This window comes from Exserohilum turcica (assembly GCF_000359705.1).
Source record: "Exserohilum turcica Et28A unplaced genomic scaffold SETTUscaffold_9, whole genome shotgun sequence".
Classification (NCBI taxonomy): domain Eukaryota; kingdom Fungi; phylum Ascomycota; class Dothideomycetes; order Pleosporales; family Pleosporaceae; genus Exserohilum; species Exserohilum turcicum.
The window spans coordinates 437,419-457,206 of NW_007360310.1; the positions used below are offsets into that span (position 1 = coordinate 437,419).

General features: G+C 53.2%; 6 protein-coding genes across 6 annotated transcripts; 2 read left to right on the forward strand and 4 right to left on the reverse strand.

Annotated features, from left to right (window-relative positions):
* Window positions 1–813: 813 nt before the first annotated feature.
* Window positions 814–3,613, reverse strand: SETTUDRAFT_124025 (uncharacterized protein). Its single transcript, XM_008033214.1, has 3 exons — window positions 3,391–3,613; window positions 1,764–3,335; window positions 814–1,714 (listed from the first exon to the last, which is right to left on the reverse strand). Exons 1-3 carry the CDS (start codon window positions 3,557–3,559, stop codon window positions 939–941), a joined length of 2,517 nt encoding a protein of 838 aa, XP_008031405.1. The 5' UTR covers window positions 3,560–3,613; the 3' UTR covers window positions 814–938.
* An 872-nt stretch (window positions 3,614–4,485) lies between these two features.
* On the forward strand, window positions 4,486–5,652 carry SETTUDRAFT_44680 (uncharacterized protein; the record flags this gene model as incomplete). The annotated part of the gene is made up of 4 exons (XM_008033101.1): window positions 4,486–4,568; window positions 4,622–4,662; window positions 4,709–4,784; window positions 4,835–5,652. The coding sequence occupies 4 exons, from the start codon at window positions 4,486–4,488 to the stop codon at window positions 5,517–5,519; spliced, it is 885 nt and encodes a 294-aa protein (XP_008031292.1). The 3' UTR covers window positions 5,520–5,652.
* Window positions 5,653–5,927: 275 nt separating this feature from the next.
* SETTUDRAFT_143799 (uncharacterized protein) lies at window positions 5,928–7,953 on the forward strand (the record flags this gene model as incomplete). The annotated part of the gene is made up of 4 exons (XM_008033215.1): window positions 5,928–6,029; window positions 6,118–6,604; window positions 6,654–7,405; window positions 7,456–7,953. The coding sequence occupies 4 exons, from the start codon at window positions 5,928–5,930 to the stop codon at window positions 7,636–7,638; spliced, it is 1,524 nt and encodes a 507-aa protein (XP_008031406.1). The 3' UTR covers window positions 7,639–7,953.
* Window positions 7,954–8,425: 472 nt separating this feature from the next.
* Window positions 8,426–10,326, reverse strand: SETTUDRAFT_166220 (uncharacterized protein). Its single transcript, XM_008033216.1, has 2 exons — window positions 9,248–10,326; window positions 8,426–9,171 (listed from the first exon to the last, which is right to left on the reverse strand). The coding sequence occupies exons 1-2, from the start codon at window positions 10,118–10,120 to the stop codon at window positions 8,785–8,787; spliced, it is 1,260 nt and encodes a 419-aa protein (XP_008031407.1). The 5' UTR covers window positions 10,121–10,326; the 3' UTR covers window positions 8,426–8,784.
* Window positions 10,327–10,615: 289 nt separating this feature from the next.
* SETTUDRAFT_166221 (uncharacterized protein) lies at window positions 10,616–12,753 on the reverse strand. The gene is made up of 5 exons (XM_008033217.1): window positions 12,475–12,753; window positions 11,455–12,422; window positions 11,210–11,406; window positions 10,991–11,160; window positions 10,616–10,939 (listed from the first exon to the last, which is right to left on the reverse strand). Exons 1-5 carry the CDS (start codon window positions 12,609–12,611, stop codon window positions 10,909–10,911), a joined length of 1,503 nt encoding a protein of 500 aa, XP_008031408.1. The 5' UTR covers window positions 12,612–12,753; the 3' UTR covers window positions 10,616–10,908.
* A 3,168-nt stretch (window positions 12,754–15,921) lies between these two features.
* On the reverse strand, window positions 15,922–18,399 carry SETTUDRAFT_100426 (uncharacterized protein; the record flags this gene model as incomplete). Its single annotated transcript, XM_008033218.1, has 2 exons — window positions 15,922–16,859; window positions 16,914–18,399. The coding sequence occupies 2 exons, from the start codon at window positions 18,397–18,399 to the stop codon at window positions 15,922–15,924; spliced, it is 2,424 nt and encodes an 807-aa protein (XP_008031409.1).
* Between the last annotated feature and the right edge of the window lie 1,389 nt (window positions 18,400–19,788).

Genomic DNA, 19,788 nt, shown 5'->3' on the forward strand with positions numbered 1-19,788 from the left:
TATCAACTTAAGCTAGAGCACTGCTATCTTAGAAGCTTCCTATTTAATCAAGAGAAAGTAGACTCTAAAGTATGCCCATGCAACTATAGAGCTACCCAAGACACTACGCATATCCTACTTAGCTGTACGCTATACAAAGAAGCTAGAAAGAAGATGCAAGAAACGAGCAAGGACCCACTATCACTAGCCTTCTTACTAGAAACTAGTATAGGCATACAGGCGACTATTAGGTTTATTGAAGAGACAAAAGCTAGGACACAAGCCTAGTACAAAGGAGACACCAACAACTAGGGCGCCACTAGCACTAGTACCTGCCCTACACCTACCTTACCCCACCTACCACCCGCAAGACCCCCTACTACCATCCGATACACTAGGCTACGAGCCTCACCTTCATTTAGATAACCCCCTCCCCCACCTACATCAAATTGATAGAAACACGTAGATACTTGTAGACCTCTGGTCTACACGTCCTATATAGCCCTAGGGCTGAGAAAGGACGTTAAATCAAAATAATAATAATAATAATAATAATAATAGATCGCCGCAGCAAGTCCAGCAGACACCCTTTCATGCGTGGTAAGAGTCAATTTTCTTTTACTCTCAAGATTGCAGAGAAAACAATCGCATATTCGCTAGCCATTGATACCACTCTCAATGGTAATGATAAGCACAACAATGCAAGGCAGCCACAAATTATTGGATACAGGGAATTCATACAATTATGTTCAGATTCACGGATAATACGCATGCTTGGCTTAGCATAGACAACAATACTTTAGATTACGAATCGTAACATTGAATAACTAGAAGATCATTACATGAAATACGTTTACAGTAATTCCGATCAGAGCTGCGACCGATCATTCGCGAATCACCTCGGAATAGATAGAGTGCAGAGACTCGCTCTCTAGACCTGGCTTCAGAAGCTTGCGATCTCATATCCCTACTTCTTGAAACTTGGACTCTCTTGTAGGACTTCCCTTTCTTGCCCTGTCAGCGTCAGAAGGAAATGCGGGTGGTGGGACTAAATCTTCGTCGAAATGGTCCCGCGCTTCTTCAAAGCTCTCGCCGCCAGATGTCGCGGTCCCTCCGCTGACCACTCTGTCAGTTCTTCTACCTCTGGCCATACTAAGCTCTTCTCCAACACTGGATAAGGAGGAAATGTCTGAGAAGCGGTCCCTATCGACATAGCCGACATGGGGGACGTAGGCGGGTTCTGCGTGACTTGAGCTCGTCGGGTCTTCTGCCTGAAAAGAGACGTGACTATCTATTGACTCTCTGTTAGGCTGGATGGCACTCTTAGAAGAATGAGACTGAGTTTGGGGCAGCGAGGTGGAATCTCGAAGACTTGCACCACCAACAAAACCACTGTCCTTCTCCTTGGCATCTTCGCCATCAACTTCATGCGTAGGTGAATGCTTGGATCGGCGCTTTAGCTTGTTCAATAGCGACTTGAAACCCTTTGAAGAGCCTGGTGAAATAGGTGAGGTTGCATCGGGAGCATCATGTTCAGAGGTTGGTTCCTGGTATAATTCGTCGTTGTCGCGTGAAGCCGCAACATTTTCAGCTGCCGCTACGTCTTTTGACTTGCGGTGCTCCCCTTTGGCCATCCGTTTTTCTTCTGCTTTTCTTGTCTTTTCTGCTTCTTTCTCCTGCTTTGCTGCTAGTTTTTCTTCGGCAGCGCGTGCTTTCGCAGCCCTCTTTTCTTCATCTACTGCACGTTAGTGGTGTGATCTAAAACAACAAGTTTCGACCCTTACCCCGGCCCTGTTTCTCTTCGGCCTTGATCTCGTTGGCGCGTTCTTTCTCTACCCTAAGGCGACGCTTCTCCTGCTCCATATCCAATCTTCGTTCCTCCTCTTCAGCACGTCGTTTTTCGTCTTCTGCCAGGCGCTTTTCAGTCTTCTCGGTGATCTCGTCCAGAGTAGGCTGAATCCTTGCTTGGGCTATGGCATCAATGTCACCTTGATCCATCCATTTGCCGTTGCCAATGTGTATTCTGCCGTGGTTCTCCATTCGAGCCTCTGAATTGGCAACGGCACGCTGTCGCGCCTTTTCATCCCATTCGTCCACCATTGTTGAAGACATCTTGCCAGTCTCGTCATATATCTTCTTGTCCAAGCCTTGCATTTGTGCCTGCACCTTGCGCTGTGCAGCAGCCAGCAATAATTTGCGATCATTCTCGCGTTTCTTTGCATCAACATCAGCTAGTTGTTTATTCAGCTGTTCCATCTCAGATCGGATGCGCCTCGAACGGAAGTCGTCTTCGTCAGAGTCTGAATCCACTGGAGGAGCAGCCTCGGATTCACTGTGTGCCCGGTTGCGTCCACGGCGCAGAGAAAGTTTGGAGCGTGCCGGTCGATCGTAGCCATAGTAACTCCGGTAGGCTGCGTTCTCGTCGTATCCTATCTTTGCCAATCTCTCTTGCGCTAGTTTCTGAGCAGCTTCCTGAATACCAATATAGCGCATTGCCTGTTGTTTAATATCGCCATCACCAGCTGTCAACTGTTGGCTCTGCGCTGCAGTCGCTCCCGTACGGGCAGCGGATGGTCCAGATGCGCCTTCCATACGCTGCTGCTCCTGCACGTCATAAATCTTCTTCGCCATGGAGATGGCGGAAGCTCGGAGGGCAGCATTGCGCTTCTTTTCCTCGGTTTCCAGTGCAACAGGCGGAGCACTACCGTACATGTCTCGTGATATACTCTTGGCATGCTGGATCCGTGCTGCTTCCATGGCGCCATGTTCGAGACGGTTCGAATCAGTGGTGCTAGCGGTACTGGCTTGAGGTCTGGCACGTGTCGAGGCACGGTGAGCCAGTGTTGCTGCACCCAACGCATTCTTGGCTGAGTTCTCCGAGTCAGGGTACAGCGGCGCAGGTGGCGGGTTGGATCGAGCACGTTGTCGTTGTGAGGCAGCATGTGCATCAATAGCTGCAGTGAAAGCGTTCTTCCTGCCCTGGTCGGTGTGTGCGTGGTTGGCCTCGGGACCACGCCCCATCTTTTTCATAGCAAGTACAGCTGCAGAATGGCCATCTGTGCTGGCCTCGGGCTTCCACAGGTCTAGCTTTGTGCCGTCTCTGTGAGCAAGTAGAGCAGCCTTTGAGCCTGCTGTGCTAGCTTCGGGCTGCCACATGGGCGCCATCTTGTAGCCGTTTGCGAGCAAGGCAGCCTTGCCGGCCGCTGAAGAATGCTCGGGTTTCCACCACTCTGGGCTCTTTTTGTTCTGGTTAGCCAGCATGGCCGCTGCTCCCGCAGACGACTTGGTGTCGATTCCGACCACGGGGTAGCTGGGGAGATCCTGGGCTTTGGCGTACTTGAGGCTGGCAGCAGCGCCTGGGAAGCTTGATTAGAACATGATGTGATGGGAAGAACAGCGCGATATACTCACTCGCCGAAGAGAGCTTGCCGTCCGATCCGAGGGGGTTGGCGGTGCGGGACTCGTTTGCCTTGACGGGGCTGGGCGGGTTGTGCGAATACAGAGCGGCGGCCGAGGCCTGGTTCTGCAGTGTGCTGTCAGTGTTCTTTGAGTGATGCGCCGCCGGGTCAGGGCAACGCATGTTCGTCTCGGCTGAGGATGGGAGTGGAGCCGCGTCTTCCGTGCTCTTCAAGGGTCTGCTGTCAGACGTGGGGGCCGCCGTACTCATGGCCGAAGTCATGGTTGTTGCCATTGCGGGGGCGCGTGCTGGAAATGGCAGGCCTCAGGACAGCATACAACTGCGAGCAAGATATAATAATGTCAGAGCGTTACGGGGTGCGATCAAGGCAAGCGCCGGCGACAGGCACGGCGTGTGGCGCTCGCCCATGGCTAAATGACGATGAGAAGAGCAATGATGTCATAGCAAGCGTGGAGGATCGACGTGGGCGCCTTGCCGCTCCAGGCCTGGCGTACATGGCGCCAGGCCTGCGAACGCAACCAAACAGGCCAGGTCATGGGCATACAAAGCGATTAACTTCCAGGGACGATGCATTTTGGCTTTCGTACCCTGGTGCACATCTGCACTGCGGGGTCTTTGCATTTGTCACTCGTCAATTGCCGGTAAGCGAAGCGGATATTTCATCTCACTCTTGCATGCTACCCACCAAGGCCGCAGACAGCATTATACTCTCTTCGGGCTGCTGTGGCTTCTGCCATAGTACCCATCCATGGGCATTGTAGTATCCAAGTGTTACATAAGTACGACGTCTAGTCTGGCTCTTCCAAATACCGTCGGCCGTGGATTTGTCAATGATACCCAGGTAGCTCCAAACCGTTGCAGCCGTCATCCTGTAAAGCTTACTGCACGTGTATAGCTATATCGTGACGCCATGCTCAGTGCTGTATTACTTCTTGCAATTATAGCCAGGGGAGGGTGAGCCCTGGTGTCCAATGCGGCTAGTGTGTGTGCGGCTTTTTGCTACGTCACCCGTGCTCCAAACCTCCAAACCATCTGGATTCTTGGCTTTACAGTGCCTCTCGAATACTTCGCAGTCACAAGAGCTTATCATGGCCGAACTGCGCACCCCGCTGAAAAGCATATTGAACTTTCGCGATGTTGGCCACTTCGTCAACGAAAGTACGGGAACAAGGTACACACCCCAGGTGGCCGACTTGCATAGCAACGCAGCTGATGATGAACCAGCCACCTAAAACCCGGCTTGTTGTATCGAAGTGCTCGCCCTGGTATGTCCCACATAAACTGCGTCTAAATGAGTGCTGACAGTGAGAGATGAGGCTTCTTTGCAGGATAGGCAAAGACTCGTCAAGGAATATCGCATGAGCAGCATCATTGATCTTCGAACAAAGTGTGTTGCAGCAGACTACGAAAACCATGCTGTTTGCTAACAGGTGTTAGAACAGAGCACATTGAGCAAGCACAAAAGCATGGAGCGAGGATCAGAGCTTCAGCGGCGGCGCCCCAGACCAACGACGGCGCAGCAGAGCCACTAAAGATACCCGGCGTCGTCTATCACGAAATCAATTTTAACGGATCGGCCTTTTCGCGGATGCTGCTTTCGAAGCTAGCTTGGATGGAATTGTTCAGACTCCTTGGACTCATGATGCTAGGGTACCGCAAAGATGCCATCAAGATCATGGCTCCGCACATGGAGGAGATGGGACTGGTGGGACTAGCAAATCAGTCCCTGGATGTCTGCACGTACGAGGTTAGACAAGTCTTCAACGTGCTTGCCAAGGAAGAGAACTGGCCACTGCTCGTGCACTGCACACAGGGCAAGGACCGAACAGGACTTGTCGTGATGCTCATTCTCCTGCTCCTGCACGTCGACCTGAGAGTCATTGACGACGATTATCGACTGTCTGAGCCGGAGCTTGCACCCGAGATGGAGGAGAGGCTGCAGGAAATGGGAGCCATTGGCCTGTCCGAGCAGTTTGCCGTGTGTCCCTCAGACCTGGTGCCGAGTGTCAACTCTCACATAGTGGACAAGTACGGCGGCGTTGAGCAGTACCTCGAGAAAGCCGGTGTGAGCAAAGAGCAGGTCGACTTTGTGAGAAGAAAACTCTTGGCAGCCGAGTCGTGATTATTTCTCCCTTGGTCATGTACATACGATGGGCTTGGCAGTTTGGGGGTTTGCTCTTATCAGCCCCAACTTTCTTAACCACATGGGAATGCTGCTAGACGCGTGTATACTAGCGGAACACTATCGCACCACCTGGCCTCCTCTGCGCCGCCGTGCGCCCCGCATGGAAATGGCTTTGCAGCTCTAGTGAAGGACATTGTGTGTCGGTGAGGGTGCACAGAACTGCATATCAGTGATTATCGCCGTCGGTGTGCTGTCAAGTGTCTGGAGCTAGGCTTGGAAAGCCCCCTCATCTGCAGGGGCAAGCGTAACCCCCGGGCGCTTTTCGCTTAGATTCACCGCCGTTAAAGGGTCCAGTTCCCAACACGTCTACCTTGAATCTTCCAAAATTGCTCAGCCGACCCAAAGATGAGCAGCAACACTTCAGAGGATAACTTTGAGTGGGTAGAGACGCCGCCGGCGCCCTCGCCCACGACGCCCGCGTTCGACTGCGGCGTCAAGACGACTGCGGTAAGTGGCCTGTGGACATGCCGACGGCCCCGCCAGCCATTGAGCGACAACGCGGAGAGCCACTCAGCTGACACTCGCCAATGTATAGTATCCCACGATTGCGAACGCCCCTCTCCCTGCAGAAGGCTCGGGCCGTGATTCGTTCAACAACTACGTGCTCATCACGCTGCTCACGGGCATCCCCGGCTACATCACATGGAGCTGGGGCATGGGCTTCAAGACATGGCTCTTCCTCGCCATTGTCTTGTTCCTGCCCATCCTCGGCCCCTTCTGGTGGCTCACGTCTGAATTTGCTCCCCGCAAGAACGAAAAGGCCAAGCTTCCCGGCAAGCCCATCGAGCACTACCTCAAGTTCAACAAGCCCGAAGACCGCGACGCGTACTACGGCAAGAAGCAGATTCCCATTGAGACGTTCCAGGAGAAGTATTTTGATGGCGAAGTTGAGATCAATGGCGACATGCTCGAGACGCTCGAATGGCGCCACGACTGGTCCAAGCCCCGCTTCACCCTCGGACTGATCAAGCACTTCCTCCTTGCCATGATCCCAGAGATGATTGTCCACTCCAAGTCTCAAGGCAAGCTTCTCCAAGCCCTCTGCATGTGCATATGCTGACCCCACGCCAGACGAAGAACAGGTTCGCGACCACTACGACCGCGGCGATGACTTTTACGGCTGGTTCCTCGGTCCCCGCATGATCTACACTTCTGGTATAATCTCCGACATCAACACCGAGGAGAGCTTGGAACAACTGCAGGACAACAAAATGGCAGTCGTCTGTGAGAAGATTGACCTTCAAGAGGGTGAAAAGATGCTCGACATTGGCTGCGGCTGGGGCACGCTTGCAAGGTTCGCTTCGGTGAACTACGGCGCGAACGTCACCGGTATCACGCTTGGTCGCAACCAGACTGCCTGGGGCAACAACGGCCTCAGGAAAGCTGGCATTGAGGCGGACCAGTCCAACATTCTCTGCATGGACTACCGCGAGATTCCTGTTCCTTCTGGTGGCTACAACAAGATCACTTGCCTGGAGATGGCTGAGCACGTCGGTGTTCGTCACTTGGGAGGTTTCTTCCGTCAGGTCTACGACATGCTCGACGACGATGGTGTCTTCTTCCTCCAGATTGCCGGTCTCCGTAAGGCCTGGCAATTCGAGGACTTCACCTGGGGTCTCTTTATGAACAAGTACATTTTCCCTGGTGCCGATGCCTCCACTCCGCTCGGTTTCGTCGTTGACACCCTTGAGGGTGCCGGTTTTGAAGTCAAGATGGTCGACACTATTGGTGTGCATTACTCTGCTACTCTCTGGAGGTGGTACCGTAACTGGCTTGCCAACAAGGACAAGGTTGTTGCCAAGTACGGCATCCGTTGGTTCAAGGTAAGCTTTGCATACTCTGGTGTTTTTACTACAAACTAACCGTTGGCTAGATCTGGGAGTACTTCCTCGCCTATTCCACCATCACTTCTCGCCAGGGCAGCGCTACTTGCTTCCAAATCACCTGTGTCAAGAACCTCAACGCTGTTCACCGCATTGACGGCATCAAGACTCAGTTCAGTCTCGCTGGTGCCCTCGCTGCTAGCAAGGCGAAGCTTGCTTCCAAGGCCCAATAGAGGCGCTTTACCGCAACGTTCCACGCCGTGTTGTTTCAACATATTTTACTCTGGATCAGGAATCGAGGGTGGAAGAGACACCGCCGTACACAAGGACGAACCATATCACAGAATACAGGGCACTGTGAACACAAGTCATGGGTCTGGTTTCGGTCTCAAAGTGACCGTGCCAGACAGCTGCTGCCGGTCAAAGGAAAAGGCTTTGGCCCCCAACCAGTCCTCATGGGCAAATAATCCATCGGTAAATATGATAACGTAGCATACATAATGACTCGATCTAGCATGTAGAAACAATCAAACGCTACGCATTTGAACGTGATCTTCATATTGAGTGTTTGGCCATCAAGCAACCAAACGCCCATCTCACCATCAAGTGAGCCAATCAGAGCACACCAAACAATTAAGGTGGTATGGTCTAGTGGTATGACGTCGCGTTGTGGCTGGCGGACAACAACAAAAGTTGTCCTGATCCAGATCCGCGCCAGCCTGGGTTCGAGTACGTTTGCTTTCCCACACACAATCCATAATTGGCGGGCCTGAGACATTGTTCTAACGTGTCTATAGTTCCCAGTACCGCCAAATTTGCGACATTACTTTTTTTTGGGGGGGGGGGTTTGTGGTCTACTTTTTCGCTCTTGTTTTTTTTTTTGACTTGGTGACTTGTTGTTGCTCTAAAAGGGGTAGCGCTTTTTTTTTGAAAAAAAAATTACTGATTTCTGGATGTTTGTTACTGCTACCTGCTTCTAGTATGTGTGAATGTATGTGTGTGATAGGGAGGAATAGTGGTTGCAAGTATTCATTCATCTGTAAGCAATATTTAGAGTTTAGTAAGGGAAGGGGTTGCTTATCCGCATATCTAAAGTGATGAGGTGAGCAGCACACGTCATGGCTCAACAGATTTAGAATAGACTTTTTGCAAACAGCGCGGGGCCGGGGAACGACAAAGCGTATTCCCAGGTTGAAATAATCCATATTGGAGAAAAAGAGAGAGAGAGAGAGTGTGTGTGTGTGTGTGTTTGTGGCTTGAAGAAAAGAGAGCAGAAAAATGCCCTACGTAGTTACGCCACGACCCAAGCACACGATGCTACCATAAAGAAACAACTTTTTTCTTACATCATATCACAAGTACAACTCAGAATGTCGTGGTTATCTTTTCCAACTGCTTTCTTCAAGGACTGCCAATCTTCTCCCTATACTTCCGAAGCAAACGCAACTGCAGAACAAGACACTGCCAACCCAAGTTACGACGGCTAGACTGTCGTAGGTGACCATGCCGACAAAGAGTTGTTGTTGTGCTGCATGCGCTGTTGTGCTAGGCACAGAAGGCAGCTGCGTGGCATTTGTGGTGAGGGGTAGACTCGGCGACGGCAGGACGGTGGTATTGGAGAGAAAGATGAACGAGGTAAGGACCGAGGTTACCGTCAGCGAGACGGAGAGACCCGGCTTGGAGCGGTCGAGTATGTACCAGAGGGCGGGGTTGACTAGGGCGAGCGTGAGGGTAAGCTGGAGCGTAGACTGCCACGGGAGGCGACGCTGGGAAAGGCGCAAGTTAGCAACAAGACCCATGGCAGTAGTATATAAATCCGGGGTTAGTGAAAAAAAAACTCACAATGGCAAATGCAATGCCGACAAAAGCAGCCACGCTCCGCACAACCTCGTTGATCTGCTCGCTGAGAGGGGAATCGGGCGTCTCGGCCTCTTTGTTGTCTCCTGCCTCGCTGGCGCCTCGCTGCGAGTCCCACAGGAGATCAACGTATGGTAGCAGGCTGCCGAGCGCGACGCCGAACAAGCCCCAGATCGCAAAGTACACATGGCCGTTGCGGTGCATGCTCTCGACAACGTGGACCCTGGGAAACTGGCGTGTCTCGTGGAGATGCGAGACGATGACGCCGTAGATGACGCCAAAGACAAAGAGCGACACGAGTTTGCCAACGAGCACGGCGTACTTCCACATGCCCTGTCGCGGCTGCCTGATGGAATGACTCCTTTTCCTCCCAGGCACCTTTTCCATGGCTGCCCCCTTGCCAGCGAGTTTCTTCATGCTCAGCCCGCCGTCTGAACTGCGCACACTTGGCTCCTGGTCGTCGCTGCCCACGGCTGGGTGTCGTGGTGTCTCCGCGCCTGTCCCCCAGGGCGTTTCCACTACGCTCTGCTCTCCGGCGCTTGTCGCATCGTAGATGCCAGACAGGGTGCTGCTGTTGAGATTCAAGAGGCTCTTGTTGCGCGGCGGCAGATCGTGGTCGTGCTCTTCTGAGTCATCGTTGCGCGAGTTGTATGTCCTGAGCAGACGCGCGTTCAGCTGCGCGAGGAAGTCGGACGGGCGGCGGTTCTCGATGGCGCTGGGAGGCGTCGATTGCGCATAGTCGTGTGTGGGCGAGTCTGCCGAGTCGTTGTATGGGCCAAAGTTGCGGCGTGGAATGGGACGGTAGATGTGCAACGGGGGTTGTGTTGCGTGCGAGTTAGAAGAAGGGTCTCCTGCCATTGCCGTTTGGGCTCGGTGCCAACCCGATCAGGGTTTCGCAAGTCTGGGGGGAGGGAGAGAGGAAGGTGGAGGCTTGCAGGCTATGCTGTGGAATGCACAATAAAAATCAAACAATAGACTGTAAAGTGAGTGAAATGAAGGACAAGACACAATCTAAGCGCCGCAGAACCGATGTGCGCTTTGGTCCGATTGTTGCTGTGTTGGGGTTGGGACGTTAATGTAGCCCTGAAGTTATGTCAGTGCACGTGAACCTCGACGATGCGCTCCGTCTCGTATCAGCACGGTCTAAGCAAACATACAGCGTTCAGGCAGTTCAATTGATACCGCAGGTCGCAGGTTGACTCGTACAAGGCATGGTGAGGCGGCTTCGGGGCATACTGATGTAGACGACGTTAAAGCCCTCTTCTTGCATGTGTCAATGCCGTGTTTCATGTGAAGATCGGCCGACTGTTCCGCTTATGGCCCCGCTGTCACCCGCATTCTCAACAACTCTAGTGCATTGAACATTTTGATTCTATGCGGCCACCTTGGTTGGACTTGTACTGATACACTAACCCTTTCGTGCCAATGATGCTACACCTCGCACCCTGGCTGTTCGAGCCTGCCTAGGCCATCGCTGCAAATGAGAACGCTTTTGGTGTCTATCCCAGTGCAACCCACTCCAGCCAGCAAATGCTCAGAAACGCAATGCACATAATTCTGGCCGTCGTATCCTTCATGTCCACGTCATCCCGTCGTCAGTGTGTTGTTCCAGCTCCTGGAGAGCTTCCCTGCTGCCCGCCCCCTTCTCAGTCGACAATGGGTTGGAGGATGTTACCGCTAGGAAATGGTAAGCATGCAGCTGGTCATCAGGGATAGAGTCAAACTTACGCCACAATGTTGGCCCAACCAATAAGACGCCAGTGCTTTTCAATACGTCTGGACAAAGCGACCTTCTCACCAATCTCTGTGCATGCTGGCGAGGTGAGAGATAGGCGGGCAGCGTCAGCCTTGACGGCGACGACCTTGGCACCCGTAGCAGTTGAACCAATGTTGACCATCTAAGAAAACGTTAGCCTTGGCCTGCACTTGAACGTTCCCAAGACATACCAAAACTTCGTTCTTTGCGAGCTTGGCAACCTTGGCCTGCTTGCCGTCTGCGGTCTTGACTCCGAGCAACCTTCGGAGAAGGAAGTAGTTGACCTCGAGCTCAGTGTAAATGTTGGGGAGATGGCCACGGAGACCAAGGACGAAACCAACGAGACGATCCGCACGGCAGAGCGTGGGGTCTACGCGTGTACCGACACCTGGCATATGTTAGTTGGACCATCAACAAGGCGACTCGAGCCACATACCAATCAAACCACCAGGAACAGCAAACTTTAGGTCATTGTGCTCTGCGAACAGGGACACGACTCTTGAGAAGATGGGCTTGCACTGAATCTTTCCTGAGCTGTCCTTGGACACAATACCAGGCCTGATCTCAATCTCGTCACCCAGCTTCAGCACACCAGTCAAGATACTGCCACCAGCGACACCACCCTTCAGCTCGTCAATCTCCGCACCGGGCTTGTTTACGTCGAACGATCGAATGACAATCATGTGTGGCTTTGCGGAGAAGTCGCGGACTGGGACTGGGATCTTGCTGATGAGTTGCTCGTTGATGGCATCAATGTTGAACTTGAGTTGGGCGGAGATGGGCACAATGGGCGATCCATCGGCGACGGTTCCTCGGATAAACTTCAATATCGACTCGTAGTGGGCCGCAGCGCTGTCCTCCCGCATCAGGTCGACCTTGTTCTGGAGGATGATGATGTGGTTGAGCTTCATAATCTCAATGGCAGCAAGATGCTCGCTGGTCTGCGGTTGCGGGCAGGATTCGTTTCCGGCAATCAGCAGCAGTGCGGCGTCCATGACGGCGGCGCCCGACAACATTGTGCTCATGAGAATGTCGTGACCGGGGCAGTCGACAAACGAGACGTGGCGCTTCAATCGGTATCGTCCTCCGCATCCCTCACGCTCGCAAGGCGGGTCGACCTCCTTCTCGCTCTTGTACGACCGGTAGCATGTCGGGCGCGGGCACTCGGAGTTGTCGCACTGGTAGATCTTCGCGTTGGCGTAACCGAGCTTGATGGTAATATTCCTCTCGAGTTCGTTCTTGAAGCGGACCGTCTGCACACCCGAGATGGCCTTGACCACGGTACTTTTTCCGTGAGCGACGTGGCCAATTGTTCCAATGTTGATGGTTGCTTGGCGGGAGATGATTTCGGGCGACAGCGGGCTCAGCGTCGAGAGGTCGAGGGTGCTTGGGTCTGGTTGTTCGCTGTGTGCGCATTAGCTGTGATGCCGTGTGGCTGCATGTCTGGCAAACCTACGGCAGTTCCGGGCGCTCAATGACGGGAGCCGGCTCCCGCCCCTTCTTCAGCGCAGACTTTGGCTTGGTCTCCTCAATCTCCTCGTGCTCAGACACGCTCTTGTCGTCGCGGAACTCGTTGTCGGACTCGGACTCCATGCTGGGCAATCCGTGTACTACTCGTCCTTGTCGGGGAGGGCAGCGTGGTCTCGAGGGCCAGGTGCAAGGGCTTCAGGATGTCGAAGGGGGGGATGGTGGCAGTGGAGAAGGGGGCGGCGGCCAACTTTCGACTTCAAATCCCACACAAAGTGACTCAAACCCAGAACAGCCTCGAGTGGTGGCGGGGCAGCGGCCGGGCGCCAAGTCCCGGCGAAACGTTTTGCCGCGGTGCGCGACACAAAACTTCTCTCGCGCCCTGCCCCGGCTTCCTCCCTCATTGAACAACGCAAAAAATCGCACACTCACGAAAAGCATTTTCATTGGAGAGACCCGTCGTCTGCGGACGGTGTGAGGTTTCCATGAGAACGAAAACCGTCTGTGAAGTGGAGAGGAATACAGCGGCTGATCTTGGGTGCGGTTTCTCCCTGCTTTGCAGTGGGAGAGAGCGCAATGATCGGTCGTACATTACGTGAAGATATGCATGCCATGTCATTATCTATGCCGCTGCATGGTATAGACGTCCTGTTCAGACTGCTGTTCTCGCAGCTGTTGTTGCAAGTGGTGACTTGGATTATCGCCGTCTCGTCGCGTCGCGTTAATTCTGCAGCCCTGTATGGCTCGTCGGAGCGCAGCTTGGCATCTGAACATACATCAGTCGTGAATGCTGTGCGCAATCTCGAACCATGGGGGTAAAGGCCACCAGCCTCTTATTTACACCTCCTGGTCAGCCTCGCGACGAATGGTATACGAAAGGTGTACGGTCCCAACCCAGCCGCCTGGGCACAACACGGACTGTGTGAATACTGGGCGACTATATGCGATGCAACCCCGTTACATTCCCCAGTTGGCTCACTATGGTCTACGGTACAGTACGGTACGTTGCAACACAGCTAAGCCGAAGCTTAACCCCCTAGGCCTCCCAACAACGCATTGTGAAAAAGTAAGCCTAGCATTCCATGGACCCTGAAATGCTCTCTCTTTCTCTTTGCATCTTCTCCGTTGAGTTTCAGCGCGCGGTCCAACAGAAAGCATGGACTACCTGCACAGTCAGGCTTATGCTCCACGGAGAAGACCGAGCTCGTGGGTACCCGATCTCTCGGGACGCGATCTAGATCGTGTATCACCCGTGTTTGCACAAAATACGCAATTTACAGTAAACAAACACGTGTGTGTGTGTGTGCGTGTAGTCAGATCGCAAGCCATCTTTCCCCATACCTCGTATAACACCTACACAATTCCACTTTTCCATAGCCGCTGCCAAAAGAATAAAAAAAAAGAACAAACACTATCTTGCCTCCCACACGCTATTGCTATACCCAGCCACGCACCCTACCCTACCCTACCATCTCCCCATCCAACCCTCCCGCAAAACAACCACTAAAACCCCCCCACCCCACCCATCGTATTCCCCAAACACCCACACACAAACACCTTAGTCCGACCCACCGACCACCCCCCTTCCCAACGGTCCTGAAATCTCCACCAAACCGAACCAAGCCCGGCCAAGCCAAACGAAACCAAACGCCTCTCCCGCCACTAAGTAGGTCTGAGGAACTGTGTGTGTGTGTGCCATTGTGTTTAGTGTAGATGCGGCGCCAGCTACCATACGTATGTGTGTGTCTGTGTGTGGTCTCTCCCCTTAGTGCCAAACTTAGTTCTGCGTTCCACGTACCCCACATGTGAAGATGAAAGGAAGAGAAGAAGAAGAAAAAAAAAAGGGAAATTAATGTGCATGGAATGGCAGAAACGTATGGGAATGCAGCGGAGCAAGGAAAGGGAGGGGGAAGGGAAATTGCAGTAACGTTTGCGTGGGGTCGGGGTTACTTGGATGGATGGTTGGAAGTGGATGGATGGGATGGGGGAAGAGGGGGGAGGCTGGGTGACCTTATTTTCTCTTCTTCATGTATCGTTGGTTGAATAGATAGGTAGGTAGGTAGGTAGGTCGGTGTATGTATATTCCTTACTTAGAAGATTAAAGGAATTTTCGACAAGGTCAAGTCTTGTGGACGTGTGTATGATATTTACAACGCCTTCGTTTCTTATCCTACAGCGGTTACGTATGTATGTATACTGTAGGACCCAACGAGCGAACAAACGAATAGAGACGAGAGGGAGGCAAACACGGATATATGCATGGATAGAGAGATAAAACGAGGGACAAGGAGATGTGATAGCGGGAGGGTACATCTACACTACACTACACTACCCTGGTGAACTCCGCTCCACACCATACTATACTTCCAACACCCCCTCCTCCTCCTCTCCCTTTCCCATCCCCAACCCGTATCAAAAACACCCGTGAATATACAAAACCAAACTGCACGTCTATGAAATCAGAAAAGCAGTCAAATAATACGATATAAATTGATTTGATTTGCTTCGCGCGCTCTGCAGTATATATATATACCACAACACTACATAAGGTCGCTCCATACCATGACAATACTTGATTGAATACTGAATATTGAATATTGAATACTGATATATCGATATTTGATACTAACAAACGAAAAAAAAGATTTCCCTTGATAAAAACGCCCATCTATGCTATAAATAACTTGGCTAGTTTATAGAAACTGACAAATGAGAGAGCAAAAAGAAAAGAAAAAAAGATGTAATAGCGCGTGTGATGATGATGATGATGATGGATAATGGTTTAAGAAGGATAATGATAAGGATGATGATAAAGGAGAGGAAGAAAAGAAAAAATCTGGCGGTTGGTGAGGGGTGGGCGTCGAGCTTTACAAATACTTTCAAAGTCGCGCTGCGTTAAACGGTTCGTATATCGTCGTTCCTTCTCTCTCTTTCTCTTTCTCTTTCTCTCTTTTTTTTTGTGGTTCCCGGGAGGGCAAAGGGCGAGGCAGGGTGGTGCCGTGCCGTGCGGGATATCCCTGGCCTTCCCCTTGCTGTTGCCCTTGCATTTCCCTGGCCTTGCATTACCTCTCCTAATCTTACTCTCCTCACTCCCTGCCCCTCTCCTGGCCCCTCCTTTCTTTGCATTCCACGTCCATCTTCCTACTCTTCTGTACTCTACTCTTGTCCTGTCTTCTCTTGACTCTACTGTCTTGATCGCAATCGTGCATACCACACAGCCAGCAGGCCATCTGTAATTAACCAACAATCCTTAATTAATGTTATTCCGGTAGTGTCCTGTTTTCTTCCCGCCTTTTCTTTTCTTTACAAACTACGAGTATTAATAATAATATGCTTGGTGGGTAAGCGTTGTCGGTGCCCCCGCCCGGTGGTGGTGGTAGTGCATGCTTTGCAATTGGCAGTAAATGGTAGCATGAGCGTAATGGAAATGTATATACTACGAGCTCTTGCCCGCTTCGTACACTCTAGCCATGAAGTCGTCTTCGTCGAGCTCAATCTTCTTTTTCTTGAGGGTACGCGCTACCTGCGCGGCATCGCCCTCCATGCAGCTGCCCTCGAGAATGGTGAGGATAGCCACGGCGGCCCGCGGTAGGTTCTTGTCGCCTTCGATGGTGTAAATGTCCATGATGCGTGCCGCGTGCTCGACTTCGAGGCGCCCGCAGAAGAGGGAGCCGAGTGTGTGGAAGAGATAGTCTCGCGGCTCGACACGCAATGTTTCTAGTCGTTGTGCCAGGCTAGGCGCTTTCTTCGAGAGAACGTGCAGCGTTGTCGAGTAGGCTGCGTGGATGGCGTTTTGGTCGTGGATGAGGAAGGAGAGGGGCAACGGGCGGTTGAGCAGGTTACACAGCGCAATAAAGGCTTGCGGCGCGGGTAGATTGAGGAGAAGTAGTGCGGCAATATGGTGGATATCGAAACTGGAATGCGGAATGTCTGGGCGGTACATGGAGTAAGCCAAGCAAACATTGACAAGGTCCTGGTGGAGCGGCTGCTCGTCTTGGGTATCTGATATCTGCGCGGCAAACATTTTGAGCTTGGGAAACACTTCGTGCGTGCTTTGGACAATGTAAACGTAGCGGCCTCCGAGCGCTTCGTGACCGTGTGCTTTTACTTCTGCCCTCGCCTTCTCAAGCGCAATGTGGTAGGTTGTCTCGGTGACTTCCAGGTCGTTGCCGATTGCCATTTGCCAGACTTGGCCCCGCAACCGTGGGGGGATGCCGTTCCACCACATTTTCCTGTGCGTTGCTCGGAGCTCGGAATTTGTCATCTCTGTAGCCCAGTTTGGAAGTAGCAGGCTAGACCAATACTCTGCTTTGATGCGGCTGGCTTTCTCGCGAGCAAGTGCCTCTTCTTGGGCACGCTTGGCCTCAAGGCGTTCTGCACTTGTTAGCTTGTGTCAATCTAAACCACAGTGCAAAGAAAACTGCTTACCCGCCTCCTCAACCCGAGCCAGCATGCGCTGGTACTCCTTGAGATGCTTCTTCTCCTCCTTGGGGTCCTTTGGTGGGAGCCACGATGGCCGTGTCCGAGAAAGGTATTTCTGCTTCTCAACCGATGGCTGGAAAGGGTCAATGAGAGGATCGCTCTTTCGCACCGGTGGCAACGCTGGCTTCTTCGTTTTCGTCGTAGCTTGGCTCACAGATGCCGCTCTTACAAGGCCAGGCTGCTGTCTTGCAACTTCCTGTTTACGTTCGTATTCTGACTGGTACTCCTCCAACGCTTCGGTCAGTTTCCTGGCATCTGGATCGAGCGCACTGTATGTGTCGACCCATGTAGTCTGCGGTGCCGGTGATTTCGGAGATACGCCTCTGCTGGACACGTTTGGTGATGGGGTCCTCTGGGAATTTTGCGACACGGAAGGGGCTGGGGAAGCCTTGGAGGATGAGGATTCAGTAGCATCGGGGCGTGGTGATGTCTGAGGCGAGCCCTCGCCCGCCCAGGATCCTGGCGACCGGTCTTGGGTCGGACGCGGCGATATGGGAATATTCCAGATGACAGCGTCTTCGGGAAGCTCATCGTCCTCGTCATCGCATTCTGCTTCTCTTTCCTTGACCGTCTTGCGTTTTGAGTCTTGCCACGACTGTCTTCTGGATTGCAGACCTGGTGACGGCAACATGTTGTTTTGCGAACTTTTCCGCGATAGGGTGCGTGACCCCGACGAAGATATGTGGGTATTGGAGGGCGATGGCGATCGTGAGATGCGGTGCGGTGCAGTAAGACCTAAAGTGCCGAGGGTGGGAGCCGACGGCGAAGTGAAACCTCTTCGGATCTGCTTCCCAGGTGCAGCAAGCTGCGTCTGCTGTCTTTGTACGGCATAGTTGACTTGGCCCTTGAGGCTTGGGTACTTTGGCTTGGCCGGGCTGGTGAGGTCACGGAACGAGTGCTGGGTGGGGTGAGACAGGCTCCTGGCCGTAACCACGGCGCGGGGAGCCTCAAAGACGACGCGGTTGGACGGGCTTCCAGGCATGGGAAAGGACGCGGGCCCAGCCGACGCCTCGTCCAGGTTGATGTCCTCGAAATGGGAGAGATTCTCGGTGGTACCCATAAAGTCCAAGAGCGTCGACGAGTGTATGCTCGACGACTTTGAGGATTTGGAGTTTGTGAGGTCGGGCGGGCTGCCAGGCGGGGCGCTGAAGGAGGACGGCGCATCCTGTGCATATGTGAGGGTAGCCATGAGCGGTCGGGGCGGTCTTCGCGGTGTCGAGAGGCGCAGTGGTGTGCCAATGCGGTGAGAGAGAGGGTTCGCGCAGGTGTCGCGCGCGCAAGGGTGTGGGCTCAACGAGGGGACATAACTATGCTCGGATGCTATGTACAGAGAAGAGAGGTGCGAAACGTAGTGAATGTCGTCGTCGAGGAATTCGCTGTCGCCGGCGCCGTCAACAGGAGGCAGTTGCTGGCGATGTTGTACGGCAGGCATCTCGAGCGTCGGCGGCGCAATTTGCGGACCTGACGCTAGCCCCTGATCGCAGATGGGGAACAGGGGGGTTCAACAGTGGGCCTTGCTGTGCTCTGGGCCCATGGGCGGGCTGCAGTCGCCTTGGATTTGTTTAATTGCGAGCCAATGTGTGTTTCTATTCGAGCTGGTATTGTATATACGTCAGGCACGGGCGTGGGGATGCAGCAGTCGTCTGGAGAAAGCTGGAAGGATGGCGAGGTGAGACAGAATGCCGCCGATTCAGACATGCGTGCTTCTTCAAACATGTTCGATGCGACTAGTCACCAAGGCGTTCGACCAAACTCTGCCTCCTTGGATCTGTGTCTGCTTGACCCTGGCACACGAGACATCTGAGGGCCGTAGCATAGCATGGACGCTTGACATCACGATCCCATGGCGGGCGGATAGTCCAATCGCGGCGCGCCAACACCGTCTGCCATGCTTATCGTCGAATCGTCGCTGGTCCGCGTAGCCACTACCGCTGCTTTGCTCATGGCGACCAACGCATTGAGATGCATTCAGCCCCGAATAAAGACATCATCTCGCTCTGCTATCGATCCGTTTCTCCCGGCTGTCCTGCAGCCAAGCCGTGGCGTGGGTCCCCGGTACAGATCCCTGGTTTGCTTCTTCCCATCCGCAAATTCCTCCCCAATTCAACCGATACCTTCGCTGCCACTCATCCACACACGCAGCCTGCGTTTCCTCCTAATCGGCTTGCCCTGCTTTTTGCTTTCTTCTTCTTCGTCTTCTTTGCCGCTGTTGAGCCGCATGCGCATTGTCCCTGATGGGCAGTCGGTTCGTTATTTTGGCACAGTCTGCTTTGGGCGAGTCGATCGGTATATCCTTAAGCTTCAATGCCGTGCGGCGGCGTCCTCTAGCATGCGTCGTTCAAGTGGGCTTGAAATGCAAGCCGCCGCTAGAGAGGCTTGAAGCCAGCCTAACAGGGCGCGATGCTGAGTCTGCTTGCCCTGAAACGCCGTCTGGAAGGCTTTACAAGCCAGCCTATCCCTTTAGTTAGCAGGTGTCAGAAACAGGTAACGATGGCCCCCGCCATGTCATTTCCCGGACCGTGGAGTTGTTCCAGACGAATCATGAGTCGCGCACCCGTCCATGATGTGATGCGCCGACGTCAGCCACACTTACCATTGAAGCTGCCGGCGCGAGATGACGCCTCGCACAATCATGGCTTCTCTGCTCCCGCAGCAGCGCGAACGGCGCTGTAGCATTACATGGGCTAGCGCGATGATGTTGTCTACCGTCTCTGGAACCCAGGTCAGTAACCTTGGCCACTAGCGCAGGCGGTACACAGGCAGCAGTGGCAGTGATCGCCCACACGCATTTTCTTGCTGCATGAGACCCCCCCCCCACGTT